General features: G+C 37.1%; 3 protein-coding genes across 7 annotated transcripts; 2 read left to right on the forward strand and 1 right to left on the reverse strand.

The window, feature by feature from the left end:
• The first annotated feature begins 1,613 nt into the window (after positions 1-1,613).
• LOC116196122 (zinc finger CCCH domain-containing protein 48-like) lies at positions 1,614-4,040 on the forward strand. The gene is made up of 7 exons (XM_031525687.1): positions 1,614-2,056; positions 2,232-2,417; positions 2,527-2,628; positions 2,834-2,980; positions 3,133-3,318; positions 3,437-3,534; positions 3,683-4,040. Exons 1-7 carry the CDS (start codon positions 1,670-1,672, stop codon positions 3,828-3,830), a joined length of 1,254 nt encoding a protein of 417 aa, XP_031381547.1. The 5' UTR covers positions 1,614-1,669; the 3' UTR covers positions 3,831-4,040.
• A 5,427-nt stretch (positions 4,041-9,467) lies between these two features.
• On the forward strand, positions 9,468-10,595 carry LOC116192726 (ylmG homolog protein 1-2, chloroplastic-like). Its single transcript, XM_031521350.1, has one exon. The coding sequence runs from the start codon at positions 9,557-9,559 to the stop codon at positions 10,355-10,357; it is 801 nt and encodes a 266-aa protein (XP_031377210.1). The 5' UTR covers positions 9,468-9,556; the 3' UTR covers positions 10,358-10,595.
• Positions 10,596-12,022: 1,427 nt separating this feature from the next.
• On the reverse strand, positions 12,023-24,794 carry LOC116189032 (protein CYCLOPS-like). Of its 5 annotated transcripts, none has more exons than XM_031518549.1 (12): positions 17,563-18,364; positions 16,747-16,799; positions 16,253-16,393; positions 16,013-16,064; positions 15,884-15,936; positions 15,261-15,684; positions 14,993-15,170; positions 14,423-14,466; positions 14,278-14,323; positions 13,605-13,653; positions 12,805-12,933; positions 12,023-12,547 (listed from the first exon to the last, which is right to left on the reverse strand). In XM_031518549.1, the coding sequence occupies exons 1-12, from the start codon at positions 17,746-17,748 to the stop codon at positions 12,424-12,426; spliced, it is 1,479 nt and encodes a 492-aa protein (XP_031374409.1). In that variant the 5' UTR covers positions 17,749-18,364; the 3' UTR covers positions 12,023-12,423. The 5 variants fall into 5 exon arrangements, with proteins under 5 accessions (XP_031374409.1, XP_031374399.1, XP_031374420.1 ...); XM_031518539.1 differs by having other exon boundaries at positions 15,252-15,684; positions 17,563-18,363; XM_031518560.1 differs by lacking the exon at positions 17,563-18,364 and adding an exon at positions 24,616-24,794 and having other exon boundaries at positions 14,993-15,684.
• Positions 24,795-26,180: the final 1,386 nt, after the last annotated feature.

Genomic DNA, 26,180 nt, shown 5'->3' on the forward strand with positions numbered 1-26,180 from the left:
ATTAACAACATAAGCCCTGAGGTATGTGTAACTATATGCTTTTGGCGAGCTTCAACGTCTCTCCTGGGCAACATGCTCAAGCCCCTGCGTTGCGTTACACACATCCTCATAACTTATACCGTTAATACCACTAATTCCCTAGGATTACCTCGGATCGAATATCTGAGAGATATTATTCTTTCTAATGTGCAGGATCATCATGCGAGGCAAGCACAGAGCGTACTCAAATTCTTTCTGATGTGCAGGATCCTTATGCGAGGCAAGAACAGAGCATATTCGGAGTTAACTCCTGGTATTGAAGAATTACTTGGAACTCTAAGAACCCTTTAGCCCGGAATAGAGAAAGTTAGAATGGTTGGAGCAAGTTCATGATGGGTAGGAATGTTGGTTAGGTGGTTTTGCTCATAATGTTGGGTTTGCTTCTTCTGTGGTCGTTGAGCTGTGGGTTGTGCGAACCAAGCTTGTTATGGCTTGAGATTGGGGACATCAGAGAGTAATTTAGTGGTGGAGTCCGAGGTTGTTATCAAGTTACTATTCGTGAGGCATCTTGGAGGTGGCATGTCTGGTGCTCTTGTTCGTGAAATGTACTAATTATTGACTCGTGATTGGTCATTATTCGTCATACTTATCGCGAAAAAAATGCGTGCGCAGACTAACCGTCTAATTTTGCCTTTTTATTTCCTGCTAGTCTTGATAGGTTGAGTGACTGCCCAATTGGGTTATGTTTATTGTTGTTTGGTGACGCTTCAAGGGTCTCCATGCTTCGTTACTGTATTGCTTAGACTTTTTTAATCGTATTTAGGGCTTCGTCCCTTTCGCAACAAAAAAGAAAAAAAATCATCCATTATCTATTTTTATAAATCAGCAAATGCTCTACTTTTAAATAAGGATTACGAATAAAAAGCCATCAGATTATTATTCTATTTTAGATTTGCATATTTCAAATAGATATATTAAAGGCTACCTGATAAAATTTTGGAAGAAATCTCTTTAAAGATTTATAACGTTTGAAAAGATCATTTGGGGAATAAGTTGATACTCGAAAAGATTTTTAACGGTAAATTCCAATCGCACCCGTCTTGGTTCGTTTGGTTTTGGAGTTGGAATTTTGCTACATCTCAATCCAACCTAATAAAGACAAAAGCATGTATATATATATATTATATATATATAATATACGGAAAATTTATTATTAAATATTTATTGTAATAATTGTTAGAAAAAAATAGAAGTGGGAAATTATGTGAATATAAAATAGATAAAAAAATTTTATTAAAAAAATATTTGTAATAATAGTTAGAAAAAGTATGAGTATGAATTTAATATTAAATGGAAAAAAAAAGATAGAAAAGTGATGATTATATTGTTAAATGAAAGGAATAATAGAGTAGAGTGGAGTAGAATAATGATTTCGAAACCGAATGTCACCTGAATTTTTTTTTGAAAATTAAAAGTATTGTTGGATGGAATTTATATTTACCCAATTTTACTCTGAAAATAAAAAAAAGAAGTAAAAAATAAAATAACAGCGTCTTAGCAACGCTCATTATCCCGTGTATATATATATATATACACATAGCCGTTAGCACCGTCTTTTAAGTCTGTCTCTCCGTCAATCGGCGTGCATTCTCATTCTGCGATCGATCTACTCTCGTCTCATAGAGAAAGAATGGAGGTCAGGGGACCAAGGGCGGCAATGCCCGCTGAGGAGGGAAGGTACGGAAGACTTTGGGCCCGAACAGGCACCAAGGTCTGCTCCTTCTGGTTAGAGGGACGATGTACCCGGAACCCGTGCAGGTTCCTGCACGTGGAATTGCCGCCCCCGCGGAACAACAACATCGCCTGCCGTCACCCCGCGGTGAAGCCGAAGAGCGGTGGAGGGGCAAGCAACGGCAAGGGTTCGAAAGGAAAAGACGGGTTCAAGCCAGAGGAGCGACTCTGTCAGCACTGGGCTTCTGGCATCAGTTGCGTGAAAGGCGACAAGTGCGAATTTCGGCATTCTTGGTCCCGCGGTGAAGGCTTCAGCTTGCTGGCCAAACTTGATGGGCATGACAAGGTATATACATTGTCTGTCACATGAGTACAGAACATCTAAGTCTGTTAATGTTCTGTTATGTTACAGCTCTGCGTAGAATTTAGTCATCGGATCATCGGTACTTTGCTCGCTGTTCCCTTCCATGTGGGTTGGGTTCTCTTCTCTTCTCACCATTGTTATGTTCCATTCGTTCCAGGGGATTGCTGGGATCGCGTTTCCATCAGGATTGGACAAACTCTATACCGGCAGCAATGACGGAATGGTGAAAATTTGGGACTGCCACACTGGGCAGTGTTCCGACACGGTCAATGTGGGCAGTGAAGTTGGCTGTTTAATCTCTGAGGGTCCATGGGTGTTCGCCGGCTTGCGGAATGTCATTAAGGTGAGTGAGTGAGTGAGTGAGATACTACTAGATTGAGCCTTTTTGTACGTAGTTGGACTTGTTTTCCTCCAAGCTATATGCTGATCGATTGGCTTTCTTAATCTTCCAGGCTTGGAACGTCGAGAACGGTGCTCTCTTTGATCTTCAATTTTCATCCGGGCTGGTTTTCTCGATGGTTATCGACAACAACATGCTCTTTGCTGGGTGCCAGGTAAATTGCTTGTTGATTGCTTCATTGTTTGATCTTTTTGAGACTTCGTTCTTATGCAGTTCTTAGTGTTGAACCGGATGGAATACATGGAATTTGACATTTCACATTGATGATCTGCTGTAATTGAATTGCTTATTGGCTGGTTTAATTGATGTTATATGATTTTTTTATTAAATCGTTTTATCTGTGTCTGTTTTGGCCTTAGAATGGTGATATTATGGTATGGAGAGGCACTTCGCTGACTAGCCCTCCGCAGCTGCTGACAACCTTAAAAGGCCATACCCGAGCAGTTGTTTCACTGGTTATTGGGGCCAATCGGCTGTACTCTGGTTCCGTGGACCACACTATAAGGGTAAGCTTGGCCTAACTGCCGACGAATCTCTTTTGGATTTCAATTTCTCTTGCTATCGCTGAAGTGATGGTAGTGAATATGACCTGCTGATTAGATTGATTTTCTTCATCAACCTGATATTTGGTTAATTGTTTGATCTGTTCCTGTTTCAGGTTTGGGATATTCAAAATTTAGTGTGTATCACAACACTAAAGGGGCATACTAATGTGGTGATGTCCGTCCTCTGCTGGGACAACTACCTGCTGTCTTGCTCATTGGACCAGACAATCAAAGTCTGGGCTGCAACTTCACCCGGGGGCAGGGATTTAGAAGTTATATACACCCACAATGAGGATCATGTATGTCATCTTGTCTTCGCTGCTGTTCCTTTTGTCCCGTAGTATATACGTCAGGACTTGTAGCGACTCTCGTCGATCTCAAATTTTAATTGTGTCTGCGTTGGCTTGTTAATAACAGGAAGTCCTTGCACTCAAAGGGATGCATGACATGGAAGGAAAACCCGTCCTACTCTGCTCCTGCGACGACGACACTGTGCACCTTTACGAGCTTCCAACGTAAGTCAACTATTTTGATCTCATTCTCGACACCTTGATTGCTTTCCGGTTCATAAGGTTTGATATGCTTTCTTTCAGCTGTGTTGCATTAGCTAAAATTAACTGATCTGACCATTTTCCTTTCATATCGTTTTCTTGCAATTTATAGGTTTGCCGAGAGGGGCCGGATATATTCACGGTGCAAAGTTCTAGCCCTGCAAGTTGCTCCCACAGGTGGCCTCTTCTTTACTGGTGATGGAGCTGGAACGTTGAACGTGTGGAAGTGGTCGGGAGAGCCGAAGCAAGCGATGTTGTGATCTGTCCGATCAGTCTTGTTTAATTCAGAGCTGGACAGATCGCCGGTCGAGAATTCTTTTTCCACTGTCTCGGGAATTTAGGCCTAAGATGAGATGATGAGATATATTTGTGGATACCCAGATAGGGATTCGCTCTGTAAGCCAATATCTCTTGTGTATATGTACGCTGATAATTTTTGAAATGAAGGATTTCAGCTATTCTTTGCAGTACTGATGGGGCATTCTGTTTTTCCGTGTCCTGTGTTTTAAGATATGGCCGGTAATCGATAGTCTTTCCGCAAAATGCTGCTCTTAATAATCGGAAAGAATATATTTGATTCAAGTGACAAACTGGTGACAAGCTAATTAAGATTTATCGAACGAGAACATCAGCAGAAGTATACGTCGTCCGAGTTTCTATACAGATGCTGATAGAGAAGTCTTGCTTAAAGAACTAATCATATATATGACAAAGATTCGTGCGAGGGAAGTTAGGCTCCAACCCTCTCAAGGAAGCAAAGCAAGCTGTCATTCTCTGCTTGGAGCCAAAGCCGAAGGTCGATAACTTTGAGGTTCTACTTATACCGGTTTTACTTCAATGAAGAAAGAATCAACCCACTACCCTCACTGCTGTTTTGTTTGAAGTTTGTATCAGCACGATCAATTGATTGCAGCTCTTTTTTACGTGTGCACCTTGGTATTCCTAATCCCAATGTGGCCCAACCAATCAAATTTGAGCAACTACCAGCACATTTGGTCGACCGGACCGGCTACGATAGAAAATAAAGAGAGGATTAGATAGGATTGAAATCCTAAGGAAATAAATATCCCTATCAAGCGTTTGGTGTATACTAAGATTTGGGATTGGTATATGAAAGGGGAAAGACCAATTTATCCATTAAATAAATATTTTCAAAAATTTCTGAAATTTTTAAAATATAATTCGACAATTAATTAAAAAAAATCTAGAGAAATATTTTTTTTTCCCTTGGTACAAAAGATGAGTAGGTTTTTTCTCCCAAAAAAAATAAAAAAGAAGAGTACATGTAACATCATTAATGCCATAAAATCACAGAACGAACAATGAAGCTTATCACTGATAAATCAGATTTATGAAAAAAGTTTTTGGAGGCAATACACCTCGATAACAACCCCGAGCGAGGCTGGGATGGCTGGCGGTGAGGCACCTCAACAGGATAAATTGCACAATTATTTTAAAATCTCTATGAATGTAACATTTTGGTATAAAAAGTTACATCTTAACAATTTTGTACATAATTTTGTTATCTTATAATAATGTCATACAAATCATTAATTTTATGTTAATGGCATTGAGTTTTGCTGATGTGATATTAAGTTTTAGGACGTGACAATTATTGTGAAATTTTTAATGCAAAAAATAAAATAAATAAGGATGAAATTGAAAATAAATGTTAAAAATGAAAATGAATATGACAAAGAACAAAACTGGAAAAAAATCAAAAATTAAAATATATAAAAATGGAAATAAAAATAAAAATTATAATAAGAAATATTTTGAATACTAAAATAAAATAAAAAAGAAATAACACCACGTAGCACCAAATTTTTTCGATTTTCACACTGTAGTACAGTGTTGGGGGTTGGGGGCTCCTCGCCAACCAACCATCCCCCGATTGGGTCGCCGGCGATTAATTATTTTTATTTTATTTAATCTATTTTAGCTCCCCTCAAGTAGCTTTTTGTGTGAAAATAACCTACAAAAAGTCGCCACAATAACATTCCGTCTAATTTTTAACATATCGACGACTTATTGTGCAGTGAAAAAAAAATTATGTTGTATCATGAGATTACTTGAATTTGTGTAGCAATGTGAAAATCGAAAAAAAATTCATGTATGTGTGGTGTTATTTTTCGTAAAAATAGATAAATCTAGAGATGAAGCGAAAGAGAAAGAGAGAGAGAACAGAGTGGTCAAACAAAGGGTGGGAACGCCCCCGCCAAGCAGCACCAAACTGATGTCGTCAACGCCCATGGGGTGTGCGGGTTTAAAATTTTAAAATAATTTAATAAATCATGAAAAATTAGAATAGATTTGGTAAATAACTTTATCTTATCAAATATTGAAGAAGTTATTGGTATATTAGTAATTTTAAACTTTTTTAACCGGAAAATTACAATAATGGTCATAAATATTTGTCATTTTTTAATTTTGAGTTCTAAAAGTTTGACTTAAGTAAAACAAGTCCTAAAATGTTTTGAAATGTGGCAGCTTTGGTCCTATTTGTTACGAACCATTACAGAGTTGATTACATGGACATAACGGCGTCAAATATGTCCCGTTGGTCGTTAGCGAGATGACATGGCCTCATGGATCAAATTGGGCCATTCTTTCAACCCGTGGATCAACTTGACTGCTCATCCTTTCAACCCGAGTGGCCTAAGTCAAACGTACTGAGAAGTTTCGAAAGCAGGAAGCTCAAAAAAGGAAAGCAGACACGCCAAGGAAGAATAGGAGAAGCAAACCCGAAGAAGCAAGCTTCGAGTTCACCATTCCAAGCAGACTCAAAGAAGTAGACCCGAAGAAGCAAGCTTCGTGTTCAACATTCCAAGCAGACCCGAAGAAGCAAGGTCTGAGTTTACTGAGGAGAAGCTGACCCAAAGAAGAAGAAGAATAAGAGGAGAAACAAGTATTTCCCGTTCATTTACTAAGGAGAAGAGAGGAGGAGAGGAGAGGAGGAGAAAAAAAAGCTCATTAACGAAGAAGGAGGGGAGCTAGCAGAGCTTCAAGCTGGGTTGCATGGATCGACCAAGGTCACGTAAGGCCACGTCATCCCACTAATGGCCAACTAGACATATTTGACGTCGTTATGTCCATGTAATCAGCTCAGTAATGATACATAACAGAGAGGACCAGAGCTGTCACATTTCAAAACGTTTTAGGACTTGTTTTACCCAAGTTAAACTTTTAAAACTCAAAGTCAAAAAATGACAAACATTTATGACCATTACTGTGATTATCCCCTTTTTTAACTACCCATTCATCTCTCTTCCTTTTTTCTTCCATTTCCTTTCTCTTTTTTCTCACTCACGTTCTTTCTCTGTTTCTCTCCTCACACTATTTCCCTCTCGCTCACATCAAATAAATTCTTTTAATCATTTTAATTCATTTGATCAGTTGTAATTTTCAATCGATAATAAACAAGACTACTACATTTTAAAAATAAAAAAATCACATAAAAGGCTTACGTGATACCACGCATAAAAGAAAATTATTTTTTTATGCCAAAAAAGAAAATTTAAATATCCTACTCTTAAAAAAGAAAATTACTTGAAAATTGAATTTACATATGCATTACACGAGCTCATGCTTAGGTAGTTTTACCTAGATTTTTATGCTACGTTTTATAACAAAGTTTGATTTTATTTAATTTAACTTAACGTTTCCCTTAATTCAACAACACAATCATTATTATTTTTATCTTTTTTTTGCAAATTATCTCTCATACTTTTTCTTATCAATTATTATAATTATTTTTTTAATACTAAATTCTCTAAATTATTATTTACTTTTCCTCAATTTCAAAACTTTTTCCTCATTGGCCATTTGGTATGCTGGAATGTTAGATTACATTGAATGTTAGATTGTAGGGAAAGTAAGCCCGAGAATGTTAGATTACAAGGAATATGACATTACTATATTTGGTAAGTTATTATGTATTTGAAAAAGTATAAGATAATGTGAAATTGCTACGTTTCATATATTAAGTAAAGTGATGGCAAAGTAAAGTAATTTTACAAATATACTTCCATACATTATATATATATTTAATTTTAAATATATTTATATAAGTATTGTTATATGCTTATAATAATATTTAATATAAAAATATGTATAAATAAATTTATTTAATAACAATATAGTATATAAATATTTAATATAACAATATAATATAATATTTATATAATTATTCATATATATAATATTTATTTAAATATTTTTTATTAAATATAAATATGAATATAATTTTATATTTATATTAATATTTATAATATATAAATATAAATATATAAGAACAAGATTACAGAATAAGTATTTGAAGACCCAAGGACCGGGAATCTCAAATTGAGATTCCGGGGCTCGAGTTTCCTGCTAAACGCAGAAAATTCAGGTGTAATCTAGGTGGGAATCTTGGATTCCCCTAAATTTTTTTTTTTAATCTTTTTTTCAAATTCTCTTATATATTTTTCTCAACTACTTTTATTTTAATCTCCTTAAATCAAACTAAATCAAATTAGATCAAATTTAACTTCATTACCAAACGCTATGTTAATAACTTTAAAAATATATATAGTTTCTTTAATTTTTCATCGGGCCTTAGCCTGTTAGTTTCTTGAAAAAAATTTAGAGTTTCTATTTTTCGACATTAGCGTTTTAAAAAATACAAAATTAAGAGTTAAGAAGCGTCCTATATAGCCCTAATGCATGTCAATGATGTCATTGTATTTATCTACTGTTGTAGTACCCAACTGTCAGCCACCGCCATTATCATCGATAGTGAAATTTCTACGCTAAGAAATGAGAAATTATTAGGTGAACTTAGTTCACCACGTCATCCACAACCAAGCCATTAGAATAACGACACGTGCACAAATTGTCAGATCCTTAATATCTAAATGGTCAAGAACTCTTCAACTTTTCAAATCGGTCTATCTCATTCTCTATCCTCCTCCCACTCTTCACTAGTGAATCACTCAGCCCTGTCCCTCACCTACCCCTGCCAGTCACTTGAGCTCTCAGATGGTGTATGACCACTGCAACATCTCTCTCTTCTCCTTTCTCTTTCCACTTAGTCTATATTAACTTGTGCAATCTCTCTCTCTCTCTCTCCTTCGAGTGAGAATTGGATCTTGGACAGGGTCATGAGCTTTGACACCGCCACGAGCTTCGACCCTCTAACCTCCACTTATTTCTGTGAGGAAGACTGAGGTGCAAGACTCGACGTCGACCCATGCCAGAGTCAGGGATCCAACGGGAAAGGGGGGGGGGGAGGGAGAGAGTTAGAGAAAAAAAGAGTGCAAAGTCGGAGGAGCCGCATTTCGATAAAGACAAGGAGTTTTGGCTTCCTACACAGACACCTTGTTAGAAGTCTAGATGCCCATGCCGGCGGGAAGGGGGTGGGTTGGTTGAGCGTTCTGCAGATTTGGAGGAGAGGAGCAGGGAGAAGGAGAGAGAGAGGGAGATGTGGCTCATTTGAAAATATGAATAGTTTTTGAGCTTTTTCGAATTTGAGTGTGAGATCACTTTGTCAGCGTATCATTCATCAAATGGCTGGTTTAGGAATGACATGGTAGACTAAGTTCACCTAATAATTTCTCCTAAAAAAGGGAATTCAATGCAATAATAGTTATTATTAACTCGAAATCATATTCTATCACTCACAATTAATTTTGCCATGGGGAGTCTTGACAATCTTAGCTAAGGTGCCCAGGCGGCTCTCACCTAAGGTTTGCTCAACCTTAGTCAAGACGGCTCGGGAACCTCGGCGAGGACACCACGCGGTCGCGGTCGGACCAAATATCCCCCATATCTCAAGTTCGTAGAGGTGTATATGGGCTCATAATTGGGCCATACAAACTCATATGGGCTCGTTTATCTCTCTACATATGCACACCCACACGCTCTCTCTTCTTTGCTGTTATCGCCTCATCAGTTCACACTACAGAGTTGCCATTCTCCCGAGTGTTCCGTCAATCAAAGCTCGCCAATGGCTTCGACGCTTCTTCTCCAACCTACAGTTCTCCTCGCGCCAAGGCCCTCTCTCCCCACCGCCTCCCGTCGCGGCCACAGAGCCCCATCCCTCTCTTTTAAGCCCAAGCCCTTCTCTGCCCTTCTCTCCGCACGTCTCCCCGTACGGTGCTACGCACCTCTCTCCTCAACCTCGAGTCCTAATTTCGCGATTAGGGCTTCCGCTTCCCCTGCCGCCGCGGCTCTCGCTCCTGCCCCGACTTACTCTGCCGCTGCTGCTGCGGCTCTTGCTCCCGCCCCGACGCCCAGGCTCACTGAGTCGACCCAGACGGTCACCTCCCTCCTCGCCGCAGCCCTGTCCCTGTCGTTGTCCATCGCCAAGCTCCTCCAGAGACTCCCTATCGAGAAAGTCGCCTCCTTCTGCCTGAGTTCCCTCCCGAGCCCGCAAGACCTCGAGGCGCTCCGGTCAGTCGCCAGTGGCCTTGGGCGGGCTGCGGGTCCCGCTTTCTTTGCCGCTCTGCGGGACCGCCCGAGTGGGTACCTCAACACACCGCTGACTGTGGTTGCTGCCGGGTTGTCGAAGTGGCTGGACATTTACAGTGGGGTGTTGATGGTCAGGGTCTTGCTGAGCTGGTTCCCCAACATTCCATGGGAGCGCCAGCCTCTGTCGGCTATCAGGGACCTCTGTGATCCCTATTTGAATCTGTTCAGGAACATCATTCCCCCGATATTCGATACGCTCGACGTCAGTCCGCTTCTCGCCTTTGCCGTGTTGGGCACCCTAGGATCAATTCTGAACAATAGTCGGGGAATGTTCTGAAGAAGTTGCCAATGTTTGGGTAATCGGGTTGGGGTGAATGGGGCTATATTCACTGCTTGATAATAGTACTATTTGGGTTGTTAGATATTAGTGCAAGCTCATCATCTGGTTCGGGTTCTCTAGGTTCAGCTTCCTCGATTATATATATATATATATATATACTGTGAGATTCCTGTAGTTGGAACACTATAAAATTTTGCAAGCTGTTGTGATATTGGAATTACAATTTTTTCGAGCAGAGTGTTGCATCGGTGTTTGCATTACTCCATTAATTCTGTTTAGTTTTTATTCAAAATGAAATTAGTATTATATTGATGGTTGAAATGAATATCTGATTCTGGGATGATAAGATGGTGCAATCTCTCAGTTCTCTTCATTTACTTGAATTTAGCTCATCGAATCATAGATTGTGAGGCAGTTAAACTTGAACTTCCAGTTGGCTGAACTCCAAAGGCGAGCTGGAGGCATGACTAGTTGCATCGCGGGTTTGTCTGGTCCTCTTGATTTTTCTTGCTCCCAGTTCACATATTTTTGTCTCACTGATTCTCTTGCTGAGGTACATTCCTGTCCCTGTAAAGACATGTGTCTGCTCCTGCTGCTTGATTGATCGAGTTATGGTTATATTTTTACATGTTTCAGCAACCCAATCTTTCTTCTTATCCGTCAATGGTGCTGGCATGAAAGGCGGCTAGGCTTTTAATCCATTTGGTAAGGGTTTTAATCCTAGGTGAAGTCTAGACCCTGGGATTAAGGTTGTTGCCACAGTTTTTAAAAGATTATAAGCACAACAGCATAAGTTTATCTTCAGTATAATGCTGTGGTTCATCTGCTTGCAACCTCCTTTGTTGCTATCAACTGATTGCATTGGCTTTTCAATTCTCGTTGTTACAGTTGGTTAATCTGCTTTTGTGGTTCGTGAGACTTGATTCTTGCTCGAAAAGTGTCGTTTTTTAATTCCTCATCTGAACCATATGGGCAGGAATATTATATTCTGAAGCTGCTGTCAATTTTTAGGTGTCCGATATTCGATAAGAGGGTGTGAATGTGATAGAATCACTTAGCATCTATAATTTATCAGCCAGCAAAATAATGTGTGCTTCATATTCGGGTTCAGATAGTCGCCTATCGATTACTTGGATGCCGTGCTGTACTTGCCCCTGTAAACTGCAGATATATGGCTGCTGTTGCTGCTTGAGCGATTGAGTTATGGTTTAATTAATTCTGCTTGCATAGCTCATGAGACTCGATACTTGCTTGAAAAGTATCGTTTTTTTTATTCCCCATCTGAACCATGTGTTCGGGCATATTATATCTATGTGCCGTCTGAAGCTGCCGTCATCTTTTGGACGTCTGATATTCGATATGAGTGTGTGAATGTTATAAAATCACACTTAGCATCTATAATTTATCAGCCAGCAAATGGTATGTGCTTCATTTTTGGGTTCAGACTGCCTATCAATTGCTCGGATGCCGTGTTGTTGCAAACGGCGGATTTGTGTTCATTCAAACTTGCGTGCAAGGATGTCCTCAAACAGTCGCGAGGAACTGACAAAATGGAAGATAAAATTCTAGACCCCTTATTTTCTTGCAAAACTCAACTTCATGTTAAAAAGAACATGAGATACGGAAACTCGGAGAGATGTAGGAATTACATGGTTATGCGAATGAACCCAATCGATCTCGAGATTCAAATTCACAGGTACCAAATGCAGCCGTAGGCACATTAAGTTAATCACCATCTCCTATAACATATATTATACTGAATGGAAATGTCCAATCAGTTTCACTGGGCTATACCCGAAAGATCACAGCTGCTTTTCAGGCATTAGTGTCTAATAATACATTGGTCCTTTCCGGTTGCCCGTTTCTTAATACGTAATACCTTTTAATTTAGGAGTCCATCAAATATCATAATAGAATCGCAGTTGTATTACTAGCAAGTGCACGAACAGGCTGAGACCGCCACATTTAGGTTGGTCGTGTAAACTGCAGCCAGCTCACCCCAACCGATGTAAGGACTGGATCGACGCTCGCAGAGTGAGCTTCTTAAAGGCATATGGAGATCTTTATCTGTGACCCGAATCTCCGAGTATCCTTTCGATTTCTTCTAGAAGGCGTTCTTTCTCCTCTGTCAACTCATCGTTCTGCTTCTGTAGCTCTTCTATCTGTTTTGTCTGTTCCGAATCCTTCCTGAAAAGTCATGATTTTAGCAGAGCATATTGTTAGCAAACAGATGCTTCAACAGATTATGAGCGGTACACTGAGCGACAGTTCAGAATGTTTCCCCATGAAGTGTGATGATCATATCACATTGGAGCAAGTTTTCGAGATATTGCTATTTAATTCGTATACTATGTTTTGATTTCCTAGAACATAACAAAGATAGACAATGGTCGTACAATATCGACTATTGTATTCAGGAAAGATAATAGTGCTCGAGAGATTACCTATTCATGAAGGACAGGTTGAGTTTAAGGGATCTCACTTCTTTCTCAAGATTCTCACACCTCTTCAAAACTGCCTGCGTGTCCGATGGAATTGTCGATGTCGAGTTTCTTTCCTTTGCCTCTGCCATTCTGCAGAAACTCAAACTTAATGAACTATTTACATTCCCCGGATCTCATATGGCCATATAGTGATAAATGCATATATATGATGTTGTGATGAACCAACATGAGTCTCATGTATATCTTGTCTTCTGATCAGGAAACATGAAATCACTATTCAAATAGTACAAACATATGTTTTAAGATGCACGTGGATCTTTGTAATCACAGAAGGGGGAAAAATACAGTGAAGAAATTGATTCATGCAGCGGTCGACTTATCAAGAGAAGATATATTTCTGGATTATGATGCACATACATACAACTCTAGTTATCAGCTCTAACTTCAGTCGCTGTCCTATTGTCTAACAAATTAACTAAAAAGAGAAGCATTCGTATAGCCACAAGTGGGTTAGCAGTTGATGTGCTGACCTCTAATTCATCTGTAACAGTTGAATCAAGTGACGGCCAACAGAAGAAAATCAGAAAGGTGTAAGGTGTATTCAATAGATTACAAAGTGATATGCATGAGTCTATGGTTTTATATAGAAAAGTTTAGAGAAAATTCACTGGGGGACAACGGTAATTATACTATATCACAAAGAAGAAACAAGGGCATTTTATAAATAGGTTTCTCTTTGATTGGAGCAGAAATATATGTCCAAGAAGAAAAGAAAATGCTTCTCCAAAGATTACACATACTTTCGTGATCTTTCCACCCTGCGCTTCTTTGTCGGGTCCCCTTTCTCAGCTGCAAAAGGTAAACCAGTTAGACAACACACATGGACTTCAATTTGCTACAGTTTTCTGTTGCTAACACAATACGACAACACGAGAAAAGCAACAAATTTAATGTCATTAAGAATGTCACCCAAAAATTAAAAAAAATAAAATTGAAAAGCTCCTAGAAAGAGTGCAATATCAAATCACAGCAACTGTGCTTGAGTGCAGAACTTCTTTAAATTCATGCGGAACAGTACGGGTGTGCCGCCGAGGTTGGAGGGAAACGGAAGAAGAGGGAGGGTTTGTATTGATTTTGTTTAGGCTCCCTCCATTTCCCTCTAATACAAACATAGGGTAAATCTAGCATGAAATTTTGAGGATTCTCTTCTACATGGATTATTCACTGGCCTTCTGCATACGATAGTGAAACAGCTTACGTACAAGACCAACACCAGATGACAAAAACCCTAGGAAGTCCATTTATAAAGGTCCCGATGGAAGAGTTTGTGGAACTTATTGTAGCATTCTGTCAGGGGATTAATCACAAAGAGGGCATAGGTTTCATGGAAGGTAGCTTGATAAGTTAACTGTAGCATATATGACCAAGAAAATCATAAGGAGATCTTTCAAATTAACGAATCAAGGATCTTACATGAACCAACAGATGTCACAGATCCATATCGCTCTAGATTTCGGCTCTGTTGCAAGGTGAGAACAAAGAAATGAGGTAACTGAATAAGATGTCCTGAGGTCCACCTATAAAGCAAAGGATTATTTGTTGATATGAGAGGAATTACCTTGCGATCATCTTTCAAGTTGTCAATTATCCGCTCTCTGAAATCTGCAGTTAATAAAGAAACTTGTGTTACCCAATTTGCATGAAATGCAGCTTTAAGGAATAACAAGCTGAGGATGGATGCCAAGTTGCACATTTAATCACACTAATTCTGACAAAAAAAATATTCTGTAACACATAAAAGCCTAAAGGAAGCATCCATGTCAGAGGTAAACTGATTCCATTATTTTGGACATCAAAGACCCGTGCTTTTTCATTATTTTTACAGCATGCGGATGAGATTTCTAGACAATGATGGGGATGTAGGACCGTGTACTTTACAAGAAGGAAATATATATAACGAGGGAGGGAAGTTCAGATGGGGAGAGAGTTTGTTAGTGCTTGAAGAATCCAACAGCTTACAACTGTCCATACGTTCCGGTAATAAAGTCGGCTCTTTCAGCAGTCCGTACATGGCAACTATGAAAACTAGAAAACATTTTAACTTCTGTTGGTGGGACATAGAAAAATGAATGAATCAACGATTGCTATGAGACAGCAAATTGGTTTATGCTTATTAGAAGCATTATACCTTTGACTCTCGAGCCATTTTCTGCACTCATACTGCCTCCAACATGTTTCCTTGAGCTCTCAGCTACGCTAAGAGTCTGAATTGAGTTTCCAGGACCATCACAAAGATCCAAACTAGGGGAAACTACTGGTGCAGCAGCAGAAGACTCACTTTGGGAAGGTTCCTGTGAAACTCTGCCCTGCTGAATTGGATTTGAAGAATTCATAAACCCATCTAAGTCAAGATCAATGGATCCATCAACAGTTTGTGGAACACCTGCCTCTTTCACCTGGGATGAAAATACGTCGCCACATACTGAAAATGTTTCATGAATCATATTTCCTTGTCCTTGATAGAAGTTAGTATTAGCTACAACTCCTTGAGCTTGAAAGAATCCCTGAGAGCAATCTTCAAAAGCTTCTTTCTCAGCCCTGTTTGCTAACCTCTTTCTCTCTAGAGTACCCTTAAGCATGCTAACAACAGAAGAAACTTTGTCCAAATTGTTGACTGGTTGTGCGCTGAAAGTGGATGAGGAAGAGTTTGATGGAGACACGAAAGTGCCCAATTGCTCTGGAACATCATTCATTGAATGGTCAGTAAAACAATTGGGACTAGCGAACTCTTGTTTCATTTTGAGGCCTTGCCCAGTTGCATTCTGCATGGCCTCCATTCCAATCATTGTTTGAGCATTTTGCATGGCTGCATACCTCCTCCTGCAAGAGGGGTATGTCTTTATCTAATTATTTTATCACAATAACTTATCTTGAAATTTCAATGTCAGTTTGGGGGTTTTATATCTGATTTGTAAACAAAGGACCATCTTTCCAGTTCCATCTCAAATAGCATAACAAATCATGAGGTGTAAAATCCTGCAGTTGTAACACTAAGAGGAATCAAGATAAAAGTAGATACCGTAATTCAGAGGATCGGCTTCTCGTCATGGGTTGTGAACTATGAAACCACGCCTGCAAGAGATCTCAAATATCAGGATATTAAAATTTTGTCAACCTAGTTTCTGCAAGCTACTATAATTGAAAATACCTTTGCTAGATGCAAATTACTAGCCTGCCATCCTCTTTCAACTGCATTCCTGCTGTAGAAATGATGACAAAATAATAATTAATAACAAAGGATCAAACAAGCATGCATTGATGGATAAACCTGAAACAATTACAGGTGCACCAATCACGATTTTACGAGGCATTACAATGTATTGTAATGCCACCAAAAACATGCTATTTCTGTATGAGTACGAGATTGAGAGAATGGTTTGGTGTCAACCTGACAGAGTCCTGGCAAAGGTCGCTGGATATATCATTGACTGCAGAACTATTTTCTGCAGTTGTAACATCATCGCCCTTTTGGCTTTGAAGAACGTCCCCATGTTGCTGATTTGATAGATTCCCCAGTTCAGAAGATATCCTGAAAGCAACATAACATTATCACATTATGCAACCATTTTACATATACAGAAAGCGATGCAGCAAAAAGTTCATAGACGAGAACTTTTATAACCAGAAGGTGATCTAGCCATGCTTCATGCCAACCATAGTGCAGCCTTCTTAGTGTCTAAAGCCACCTCATAAATCAAAGTACTAATTTTCAATTATGCCTCTTTAAATGATTAATCCGGCCGATAACTGCTCAGAATGCAGTCAGATTCTCACTCTCTTTATGATGGTTGCCATGAGAGTAAATTTGCTAAAAAAGTGCTTGTTCTTTGACATGAGGTTGGGGGCAAAAAAATAAAATAAAATAAAGGGAAAACGACTCACCTCTTTGAAAGCTGCCGCCGATGTGCCACACCCGGTGAGTTGTATCCATTATTCTGTGAGATTTATTCAAAGAAAAAATATAATCTGAGAAATAATAGTACTGAGAGGATCAGGCAGGGGGAGATATTATGCATCCTACGGAAATGAGTAAGAACATCAGTTGCAGGACAAATCCTAGCGCAACATTCTGGGTGATGTTGAAGTACACTTCATCATACGTGCAGTTTGACTTCCATCTAACAATTAATCAACTTGCATAAATGATATCTGTCTGCAGACAGGAATTTTGTGGTTTTCATGATCCTGCCACAACCTCTACCAATTTTTATCCATCTCTCTGATACATCACCAGCGATGAAACAATCTGATCAGTTCGCTAATTGACCCTAAAAAGTTGTGAGCTAAAGGTAAGGCAAAATCAGAGAATCATCAAGACAGGTATACATCAAATCATGAAAGAGCAAATTATGCAAATTTCAAAAAGGAAAAGCAAATAACTATCTGAATAGGAAGGACAGGCTCCAGCTTCTAGTCATTTGACGTCTATAGTACTGAAACTTCTAGTCATTTGCCATCAATCAGATGAATATAGTGTGTGAATAATGGCATCAAAACTAATAGGTAAGATCAGATCAGTGAAGCTGTGGCTATATTTGGTACTTCAGAGGACAAGCTAACTGATACGAGTGGTCTTTGACAAGAGAAGGGTAAAAGCTCCGAAAGCGAATCAAATATTCATCTAACTGGATCTATTACTTCGATACTTGAATCTGAAATTGACCATAAGTGGAGAACAAAAATCTTCTGTGAGCTTGCCTCTGCATTTGTGAGCCAGCTCTTGAAGAGTTCTTCGCTATCTGTACGAAAGTTCTGGGAGAGGTTCTTAAACCCCAACATCTCCATCGTTGGTGCAGGCATTGCAACTGAGTTCTCCATCAAAGTCTTTAGGAACAACTCCTCACTGGTATTTGTGTAGAAACCCGATAGCCCCCTTCCTTCCATCTTTTATCTCCTTCACCCCTCTGAACCACCTGAGAGGTGTTCGATCTCGGGTTGTGCCGACTATATTATTCTTCTTCCCCCAAAAATCATAGCTTCAATATTTAAACCCCCTCAATGAACAAATGAACTCTCACCACCACCAGCTGAAATCTTCATCAGCACCTCTCGCAATATTGGATGCCGAAGCTGTTTTCTTAAATTTTGAATCCTAATGAACTATGACTAAAGTCTAATCCTGTGCACTAATCTGGGAATCTAATAAAAAAGAGAAACTCCAAATACAAAGAAATATACCCGTTTCGACCTTTGCACCTTAGACTCAGCTTGCGCCCAATAAAATCAAGAAAAGACCTTTCTCTGCTCAACCACATATAAGAAAACTATGAAACCCAGCTGGAAAGGTCTTCTCATGCCTAGCTTCCTTGCTTCCCTAAATAAGGCATAAGGTGTCTGATATACTGAGATGATCGTGCGATGAGGATTGAATCTATTAGGAATGTATCCGCCTTAACTTCCTTTCGTTGCAGACCTCACTAAGGTCATTTTGGCCAATTATACCCTCAAAGGTCAGCCCTCAGCAGGCTCCCAACAATTAAAACAAGCTTAAGTTCAAAAACAATATAGACTGATATGATAAAATAATGGAAAGTAACCATCAATTTGATACCACACCTCCACCGCCTATTACGGTTTTAAAAGCTTTTTATTATGGTGTGAAAACATCATTCCAGTTCCCCGACTCGAGTCTCCGAAATTCGGGGCTATCTGATTCTTTACTACAACCAAACACGAAAAATCCCGAGAAATAACTCAAAACATCAGGCCTTATAATCTCCATGGATTAAAGCATCAAACACCTCCATTCCAATCGATTTACCGAATAATGTGCCTGACATATATACTGTGCGATCATACTAAATTACTAGAATATAACCTAAATGACTCGATGGGCCATTGGCGTGCCAAAACAGACAAATAATAAAACGACGGAATCTTCGAACGGGAAGGTTTGAAAAGATTCCTCCGTCAGCTTGTCGTGTTCGTTGAAGGTGAAACCAAAATTTCACAGAGGTTGAAAAGAGCGGGAAATCGGAAGGCGGCGATGGGAATGTCAACTGTAACTTAATAATAAAACGGTAAAGAATGTCATTGATTGATTGACTGAATGATTGATTAGGGTCACACCTGACGAAGGGATTGGGAGTGAGGGCAGCCATGAAAGGGACCTCGAGCTAGTTTCCTGAAAGTTTAGGCAAAACTGGAGCAGTTGAAATGGCGCTTTCATTGGTTTTTGCTTATTATTTTTATAAAAAATACCTTTTATAGTTTTTTTAAAAAGAAAAAAAGAAAAAGAAAATAAAATATTGTGCAGTGACGACGCTCTCGCCGGGGCAATCAAGAGATTATTCGGTGGGACTGTTGTATCTTTTAATTTATTGGCTATTAGAATTTCTATTTTATCGTACCAATCTCATATTTATTTTATAACCCAAAAGGGCTAAAAAAAAAGAAAAAGAAATTTTTGGTTTTGTTTGTGAAATTTTTGCTTTTCCAAGATAGGGCCACCATACTGTTGATTTGTTCAATCAAGTCCTCTAACGTCAATTAAGTGTGCATTATGATCTCCCGTTTGTTAAAGATTATGTTTGGTTAAATAAAAAGTTAAAAGAAAAATGCAATTTTGTAAGGATATTTCTTATACTCATCTCGAGTAAAATTGAAAGTTTTTCAATTTGGATGGATTTAAGAGGTGAACTGGGATGAACGACAACAGTTGCCACTATTATTGCCACTAGAAATCATGGGTACTTGATCATGGATGATATCATGAGCTATAGAACTGGCTGCGTCGGGTCCCCCGTCAAGCTATGGTTGAACAATGGCTACCTTGTTGGGCGGGGCACAAGCCTTGAAAACATATGACTCATGGAAGTCATAATCTCAAATCAGTGTTTATAAACTTATAAAAAGGCCCTCTTTATAGAATTTCAATCGGGGATGGCTCAAGAGGGCTAATCGCTCCCCTACAATGTTGATGATCTAAGAAAATTTGTGTTATCCTTCAATTTTCTTCTTATGAAATATTATTATTCGCATCTCCTAATTCGAAAAATTTACGTTTTCATATGCTCTAAATCCAAATCCTCAGTCATATGTCCCTGATTTCAATAGTAAGATTGTAAAAAATAATGTGATTTTCAAATTTTTAATTAAATATTCTATTTGAAGCGAGCATGCACGGAGTGTTTTTTGGTAAATCAGCGGCCGAAACCCTAATGCATTAAATGGACTGTTTTTCTAATTAGTATAGTAAAAATCTTGCCCAGAGACCCACACGGATGGAAAATTCTTCATGCAAAGAACAACATGAGTACATGAATACATGGTTCTTTTCTACATCATGAAAAGTATAATAGGATTGCTTGGAAAGACAGGAGATGGCTATCAAGTCGAACGCACGAGATGAGCTGTATATGTTGAAAATCTTGACAACCTTGCAAAGCTATGATCGTAACCCTTATAAAAAAAATCGGTATGATAATTATTGATATGGCTTGAAATAGGATATACACATGATCCACCCAGACATGATAAAAGTAATTTTTGAAGTGTTCATGAAAATTAGATATTGTGTTATACAGATAACCAATAACCTCATCAACCACTAAGATTTGGTATGACATGATGAGAGAAGTGCATAATTAACTTGTACTAAATTAATTAGATTTAGCGTTTAGAATTTATCGTTTTTGCTCCCTTTTTTTTTTTGGGTTCAACTAATCAATGAAATGTTGCTGCCAAGATTGCCGACAGAAAGACATATAGGGGCCGTTTGGATTCAGAGTTAAAGTTACTTTGATTTTGATTTTAATTTTGATTGTGGAAAAGGACAAATGAGATGTGATTATAAATTTGACTTGAGAAATGTGTGTTTTTGTTGTGTAGTGTGTTGAGTTAAAGTTAAAGTTAAAATTTTTGAATTGGGAAATGTGTATTTTTATTGTGTAGTGTGTTGAGTTAAAGTTAAAGTTGAAGTTAAAATCAATTAACTTTGAATCCAAACCGGGCAATAAAAACCATTAAAAAGAGAGGAAAAAAAAAAACTTTTAGCCTAAAAGTCTACATCACCTGTGGAGCCCATCAAGACAAGCGTACATGACGACTTCTAATTTCCTATATGAAATTTATGCCCAATTGTCAAAGATCATAGGTCGAATCATTCCATGGAATATTTGCAAACAATAATGCAACATCCGGCATTTGTTTAATATTTCTGTCAAAGTTTGGATACGCTACTTGTCTCCTGTCAATATTTAATCTAAACTTCAAATTAAGTTAATGAGGCTGAGGTTGGGTCTCGATAATTCTAATAAGATCAAGATTATTGTTCCAAGATTTTGTAGTCTTTAGACGTTGTTCAAAATGAGAAATTAAACTTCTTTTACGAAGTGCTTATTAATTTTAATATCACCATTTTGTAAGAATTTTTCATGTACTTTTCAAGTAAGTACCCGACGATTAGCCGTCACTATTGAAATATGGATACAAAGATGATGAATATACTTATGCATTGTAGATGTTCGTGTAATTGGTTGCTATTTTTCCAAATGTCCTTGATTACACTTGTTCCTTAATTCCACAGGCAAAAAACAATGAAGAACTTAAAAATATTTTTAAATATTACCAGTTCTTTCTGACAATTGCTTGTTCATTATTGAAAAATGTAACTTCGATTGTTACAGAGAAAGCTTTCCAAAAACTAGAAAACAAGAGTGGGGCTGACTTCATTTCTTTGTTATGGAATCAGAGCAATCATTGACCATCACAAGAAAGCTCTCGAGGTAACTATTACCGCAAAGCCGGCATAATTTCTTAGGAAATTTAAGTTCGAACAATTATTCTTACAAAATTAATAATTGAAACTAAGCAACCAACAGAATTTAATATATGGCCAGATAGCTAGAAAATATGACTTTTTAATTGAGGACCCACAAGAGGACTATATATATATGTATATAAATTGTTCATATGTCAGCAAGTGTTTCTTTCAATTTTAGCAATCTGGGGCCTTGAAACAATACAAAATTATTAATAAAAAGAATAATGTTTTCATTTTCTCACTACTAAAAATCATGTCAGCTCATGCTGGCACTGTCTTGATAGTATTGACTAATCAAAGGAAAAAAAGAGAAATGATCCAGTCTAGAATATATAATTGCTGGGAAAATTGTCATTGCATGTCATTTGTCCAAAAATTTAAAATGGGAGCTTCTCATTCACCGGTTCTTGGTATGCCTTATATTTTCATAACTTCCACAAAAAATATTATCATCATCATCATTATCATCATCAAATCCATATATAAAATATAACTGTTGGGAGATTATTATTAAGTGGGATAGTTTCTAGGAATATTATTATTATTATTATTATTATTGTTATATGCTTCACTATATAATATGTATGTGGAAAAATATCAAATTTTAAGTTAGTATAATAGCATTAAATGAATTACAAATTTAAGTATACACTCAAATAAAATGGATATTTACTATTATAATTAAGAAGAAACTAATTATTCAAAAATCATGAGTTCTGAATATATAAACTTATATAATTTATTATCTTATGTATGTAAAAATGCATCAAATTTCAATTTAGTATATTAGAGTCAAATAATGATAAATTTAATTTAAAAACTCAAAATAAATATTTATATTTATATTATAATTAAAAAGAAACTAATTATTCAAAAGTCCTGAATTTTGAAATAATTTAGAGCTATATACTTTACTATTGTATGCATATAAAAAATATATCGAATTTCAACTTAGTATATCAGAGTGAAATAATTTACAAATTTAAGTAAAAGTCAAAATAAATTTTTCACAACTAATTATTTGCTTGAAAACATAAAGAGATTGTTGGAAAAGTTAACAATATTTTCAATTTTCATGTAAAAACTAAATACATCGAGCAATTAAGAGTCTCATCATGAAAAAATTAAATAATTTTAACTAAAATTCTAAGTAAATTATTTCTATTTGAGTTCAAAATTTAAAATTATATGATTGATATATTACTATTTATGGGAAATTTATAAAACCAAAGTGGCTTTTCCAATTTTCATGTTAAAAATCTAAAAGTTCTTTTAGAATCTAGAAATCTAATTATTTACCTTAATTTAATCAAAATAAAACCAAAATATAGTTACATTATATTAATTTATTTAGAAAATATATAAATTTAGTTATTTATATTATAATAAAGTGAGTTCAATACATTGCATTTAACTTAAAACAACCATTAATAAATTTTATATAATCAGAAACTAATTAAAATTTTATAATTAAATTAAATGATAAAATATACTAAAATCTGTCAAAAATAATAATTTCACGCAAAGCGCTGTTGAATTGACTAGTTATTAATTGAAATCGGAAATAATAATGCGATCCTGAAAGGGGACAATCTTCCCCTTCGAGCCCCTTATTTGACCATATTGACATTAGAATATTTCCCGAGTAGATTAAGATACTCAAGACTGATACGATATTTTCATATAAAAAATTCTACATGCTTTCATTTCGAGAAATATTCAGAAATCTATTTTAAGTGACTTTTTTATAAAAGAAAATGTTCTTTCTTTGAAAATAAAAGATTTAATTATTTTGTCAATTCTGAGGAGACTTTCTTTCATTTCAACTTCGTCGTAACTCGCACCATATCTTCCACAACAAAACTGAAGTTGGAATGAAATTATAACTAGGAATCGACTTTGAGGGATAATATGGTTTTATCTCTAGATGAATGTGACAATACATAAATTTGTTCTTTGAAAATCGTATTACAAACTTAATAAGCATAGTGAAAATTATTGAACCTTTTCAAGTTACGAGGAGATATTTATTATCAAATTCCCATTATAAATTTGTTAAATCCTCCTAATGATTCTCTTATATTCACGATTAGCTTTCTTTCCCTGTGCGAGGCACAGGTTAATAGTTAGAGTGGTTGTTTTTACATTAATTTGTTAAAAATCTTGATGACAAACTAAGGATAATTGAAAATGAATTATAGTACCAAATATGGATAAAGAAAATGACATTACTTAAAAACATATTACATTTTCTTAAATATCAAAATTTAAAAAAATGTAATAGATGACTTACATGTATTTTGCCCAAAAAAAAGTGCCAAATAATCTATTATCATAAATTTTTCTTGCAATTTCTTACTTTTAATAATTTTTAAATAGATTTATCTTTTACCATTTTAAAAAGTGTTCAATATTTAAATATATTTATTATATATCAGTAAATTTTTCTTTTAGTTACTGATTATATCAAAAAGGTTTTTTATAGACATGTTATTTTAATTAATTTTATTTTTTAAATAAATTTTGGGATAATATTTTTTAAATCAAGAATATGCTTGTGTAATAAAATTATTAAGTATTTAATAATTTATATGCATTTACTAATTTAATATTCATTTATATAAATTTACAATTGTTTATTTAAATATTTACTTTTATGACATGATTATACATATTAAATTACTTAGCTACCCCTATTTATTAAGGGATATAACTTTGTATATATATAAAATTACCTTTGTGACCTAATACTTTTCTAATCCTATTAATTATGGGGATTCTATCAACATTAATAAAAAAAACCACAACCAATTCCAAGTGAGACTAGGGAAATGCAATAGGATTAATGACAAAAGCTCAGAGAAATCTGTGACCATATGCTTTTGGCGAGCTTCAACACCTCTCCTGGGCAACATGCTCAAGCTCCTATATTTCGTCACAGACCTAGAGGACTTATATCGTTAATATTACTGATTCCCTAGGATTACCTCGAACCGCATATCTGAGTGACTTTCTTTCTGATGTGCAGGGTCTTCATACGAGGCAAGCACAAAGCATACTTGAAGTCAGCTCCTAGTATTGAATAACTACATCGAACCCTAAGAACCCTTAACCCAGAAGAGAGCGATTTAGCAGAACATGGAGAGAGTATTTGCTGAAGAGATTTCTTATTCAGCTTTCGTCTGCTTACAACTGAAGAGGCGCTGCCCTTTTTATAGGCAAGGCGCAGAGAATACAGACAAGTACAGGAAATAGATATTTCCTAGGGTCGTGATAGGTGGCCAACAAGTCTGGCCAGTAATCACGGACTTAATTTCTACCGACACATAAAAACAAAACATACATAATGGCCTGGGGGCCTCTAACAGCTAATAATACAATAGATAATAGATTATACAGCGGAAGAACCATTGACTACTATAGCATATATTATTATGGTGGTGACAAGCCAGGATTCTGACTATCGTCACTGCTACTGTAGCATCGTGCCTGCTTATCCTTCCACTTTTGTATCTTGTTAAGGGCCTAGTTGATATCGTCTATTGTCAGATCTCCCCAAAATTCATCATCATGTGAGGGTGTCGGCAGAACAGGTTGAAACCAGCTGCCTGAATCCTGTAGGTTAGTAGTTTCGTTGGGTCCTGCTTGGTCAATGGCCTGGGCTGTCTGTTGGGAGTTCGAACTGGGCTGGTCTTGGTCTGCTACTGGTGAACTGAGATCCAGCTGCATGAGTGCTTAAAGGTTAGGAGAATATGGGTCTTCTAAGTCAGGAGGAGGAATTGGGTATTCATCATGGTATCCTTTAATGCCTGCTCAATAACGGGTTTGGTGGGCTGATAATCCTCCGAATAGTCCTATTCCATCAGGACCTGAGCTAGAGGCCATATGACCTGTGGGACCATACCATTCTTTTTCATAGATAATCCTTTGAAATTCCTTGTACTCGTGCTCATCGTCTCGAATATTTGTGACTAGAGTCTTCCAGACTTTTGAGGAGTAATTCCTCTGGAACTCCGAGGGTTCTCCTCATGCTTGTGAAGTTCTTCCTTTTTTGGGACCACCCAATACCACGTTTGATGGAACAAGACAATAATGTGCTTGTCCATTTGTGGCAATGGCTGCACTCTTCTAGCTTTTTGGGTAAAAATGGCTTCCCACTCCTGAAGTGATCTAAACCATTCTAGGAACTAGGTAAAATGAGTATCCAAATTCCTGGTTTCAGTAGGGTAGCTTATCATGTCCCGCACAGCAGTATTGCGATTTAGAAACCCGAGAATTTCTTCTAGTTCAAACTGAATGCCAATGGTGTAACATTGGCACAAATACCAGTAGAACTATTTCATATCATCAGGGTATGGTGCAACGCCAGAGTGTCTGAATGGGTATTGAGGATGCATCCCGAAAGGTAGGAGGGTGAGTCCTCCATAGTATCGGAATATCCTCCATTGATAATGCCAGAGGAGGTTACGAGCTTCCACTAGGAATCTGCTTTCCCCTAATCCTTCCAGGGCTTCTCCAGTGAACTCCTACGGCTTGATTCTGTGGTCACAGG

Source organism: Punica granatum, chromosome 1, assembly GCF_007655135.1.
Source record: "Punica granatum isolate Tunisia-2019 chromosome 1, ASM765513v2, whole genome shotgun sequence".
Lineage (NCBI taxonomy): Eukaryota > Viridiplantae > Streptophyta > Magnoliopsida > Myrtales > Lythraceae > Punica > Punica granatum.

Excerpts from the sequence above, each read along its gene's own strand:
- LOC116196122 (XM_031525687.1), top strand. The coding sequence starts at position 1,670 with ATGGAGGTCAGGGGACCAAGGGCGGCAATGCCCGCTGAGGAGGGAAGG. Across the intron at positions 2,418-2,526 it reads GCTTGCGGAATGTCATTAAG|GCTTGGAACGTCGAGAACGG; the intron begins GTGAGTGAGTGA and ends TTAATCTTCCAG. Across the intron at positions 3,319-3,436 it reads ACACCCACAATGAGGATCAT|GAAGTCCTTGCACTCAAAGG; the intron begins GTATGTCATCTT and ends TGTTAATAACAG.
- LOC116192726 (XM_031521350.1), top strand. The coding sequence starts at position 9,557 with ATGGCTTCGACGCTTCTTCTCCAACCTACAGTTCTCCTCGCGCCAAGG.
- LOC116189032 (XM_031518525.1), bottom strand. The coding sequence starts at position 17,748 with ATGGAAGGAAGGGGGCTATCGGGTTTCTACACAAATACCAGTGAGGAG. Across the intron at positions 14,324-14,422 it reads ACTTGAAAGATGATCGCAAG|AGCCGAAATCTAGAGCGATA; the intron begins GTAATTCCTCTC and ends ACCTTGCAACAG. Across the intron at positions 12,548-12,804 it reads AACCTGTCCTTCATGAATAG|GAAGGATTCGGAACAGACAA; the intron begins GTAATCTCTCGA and ends ATGACTTTTCAG.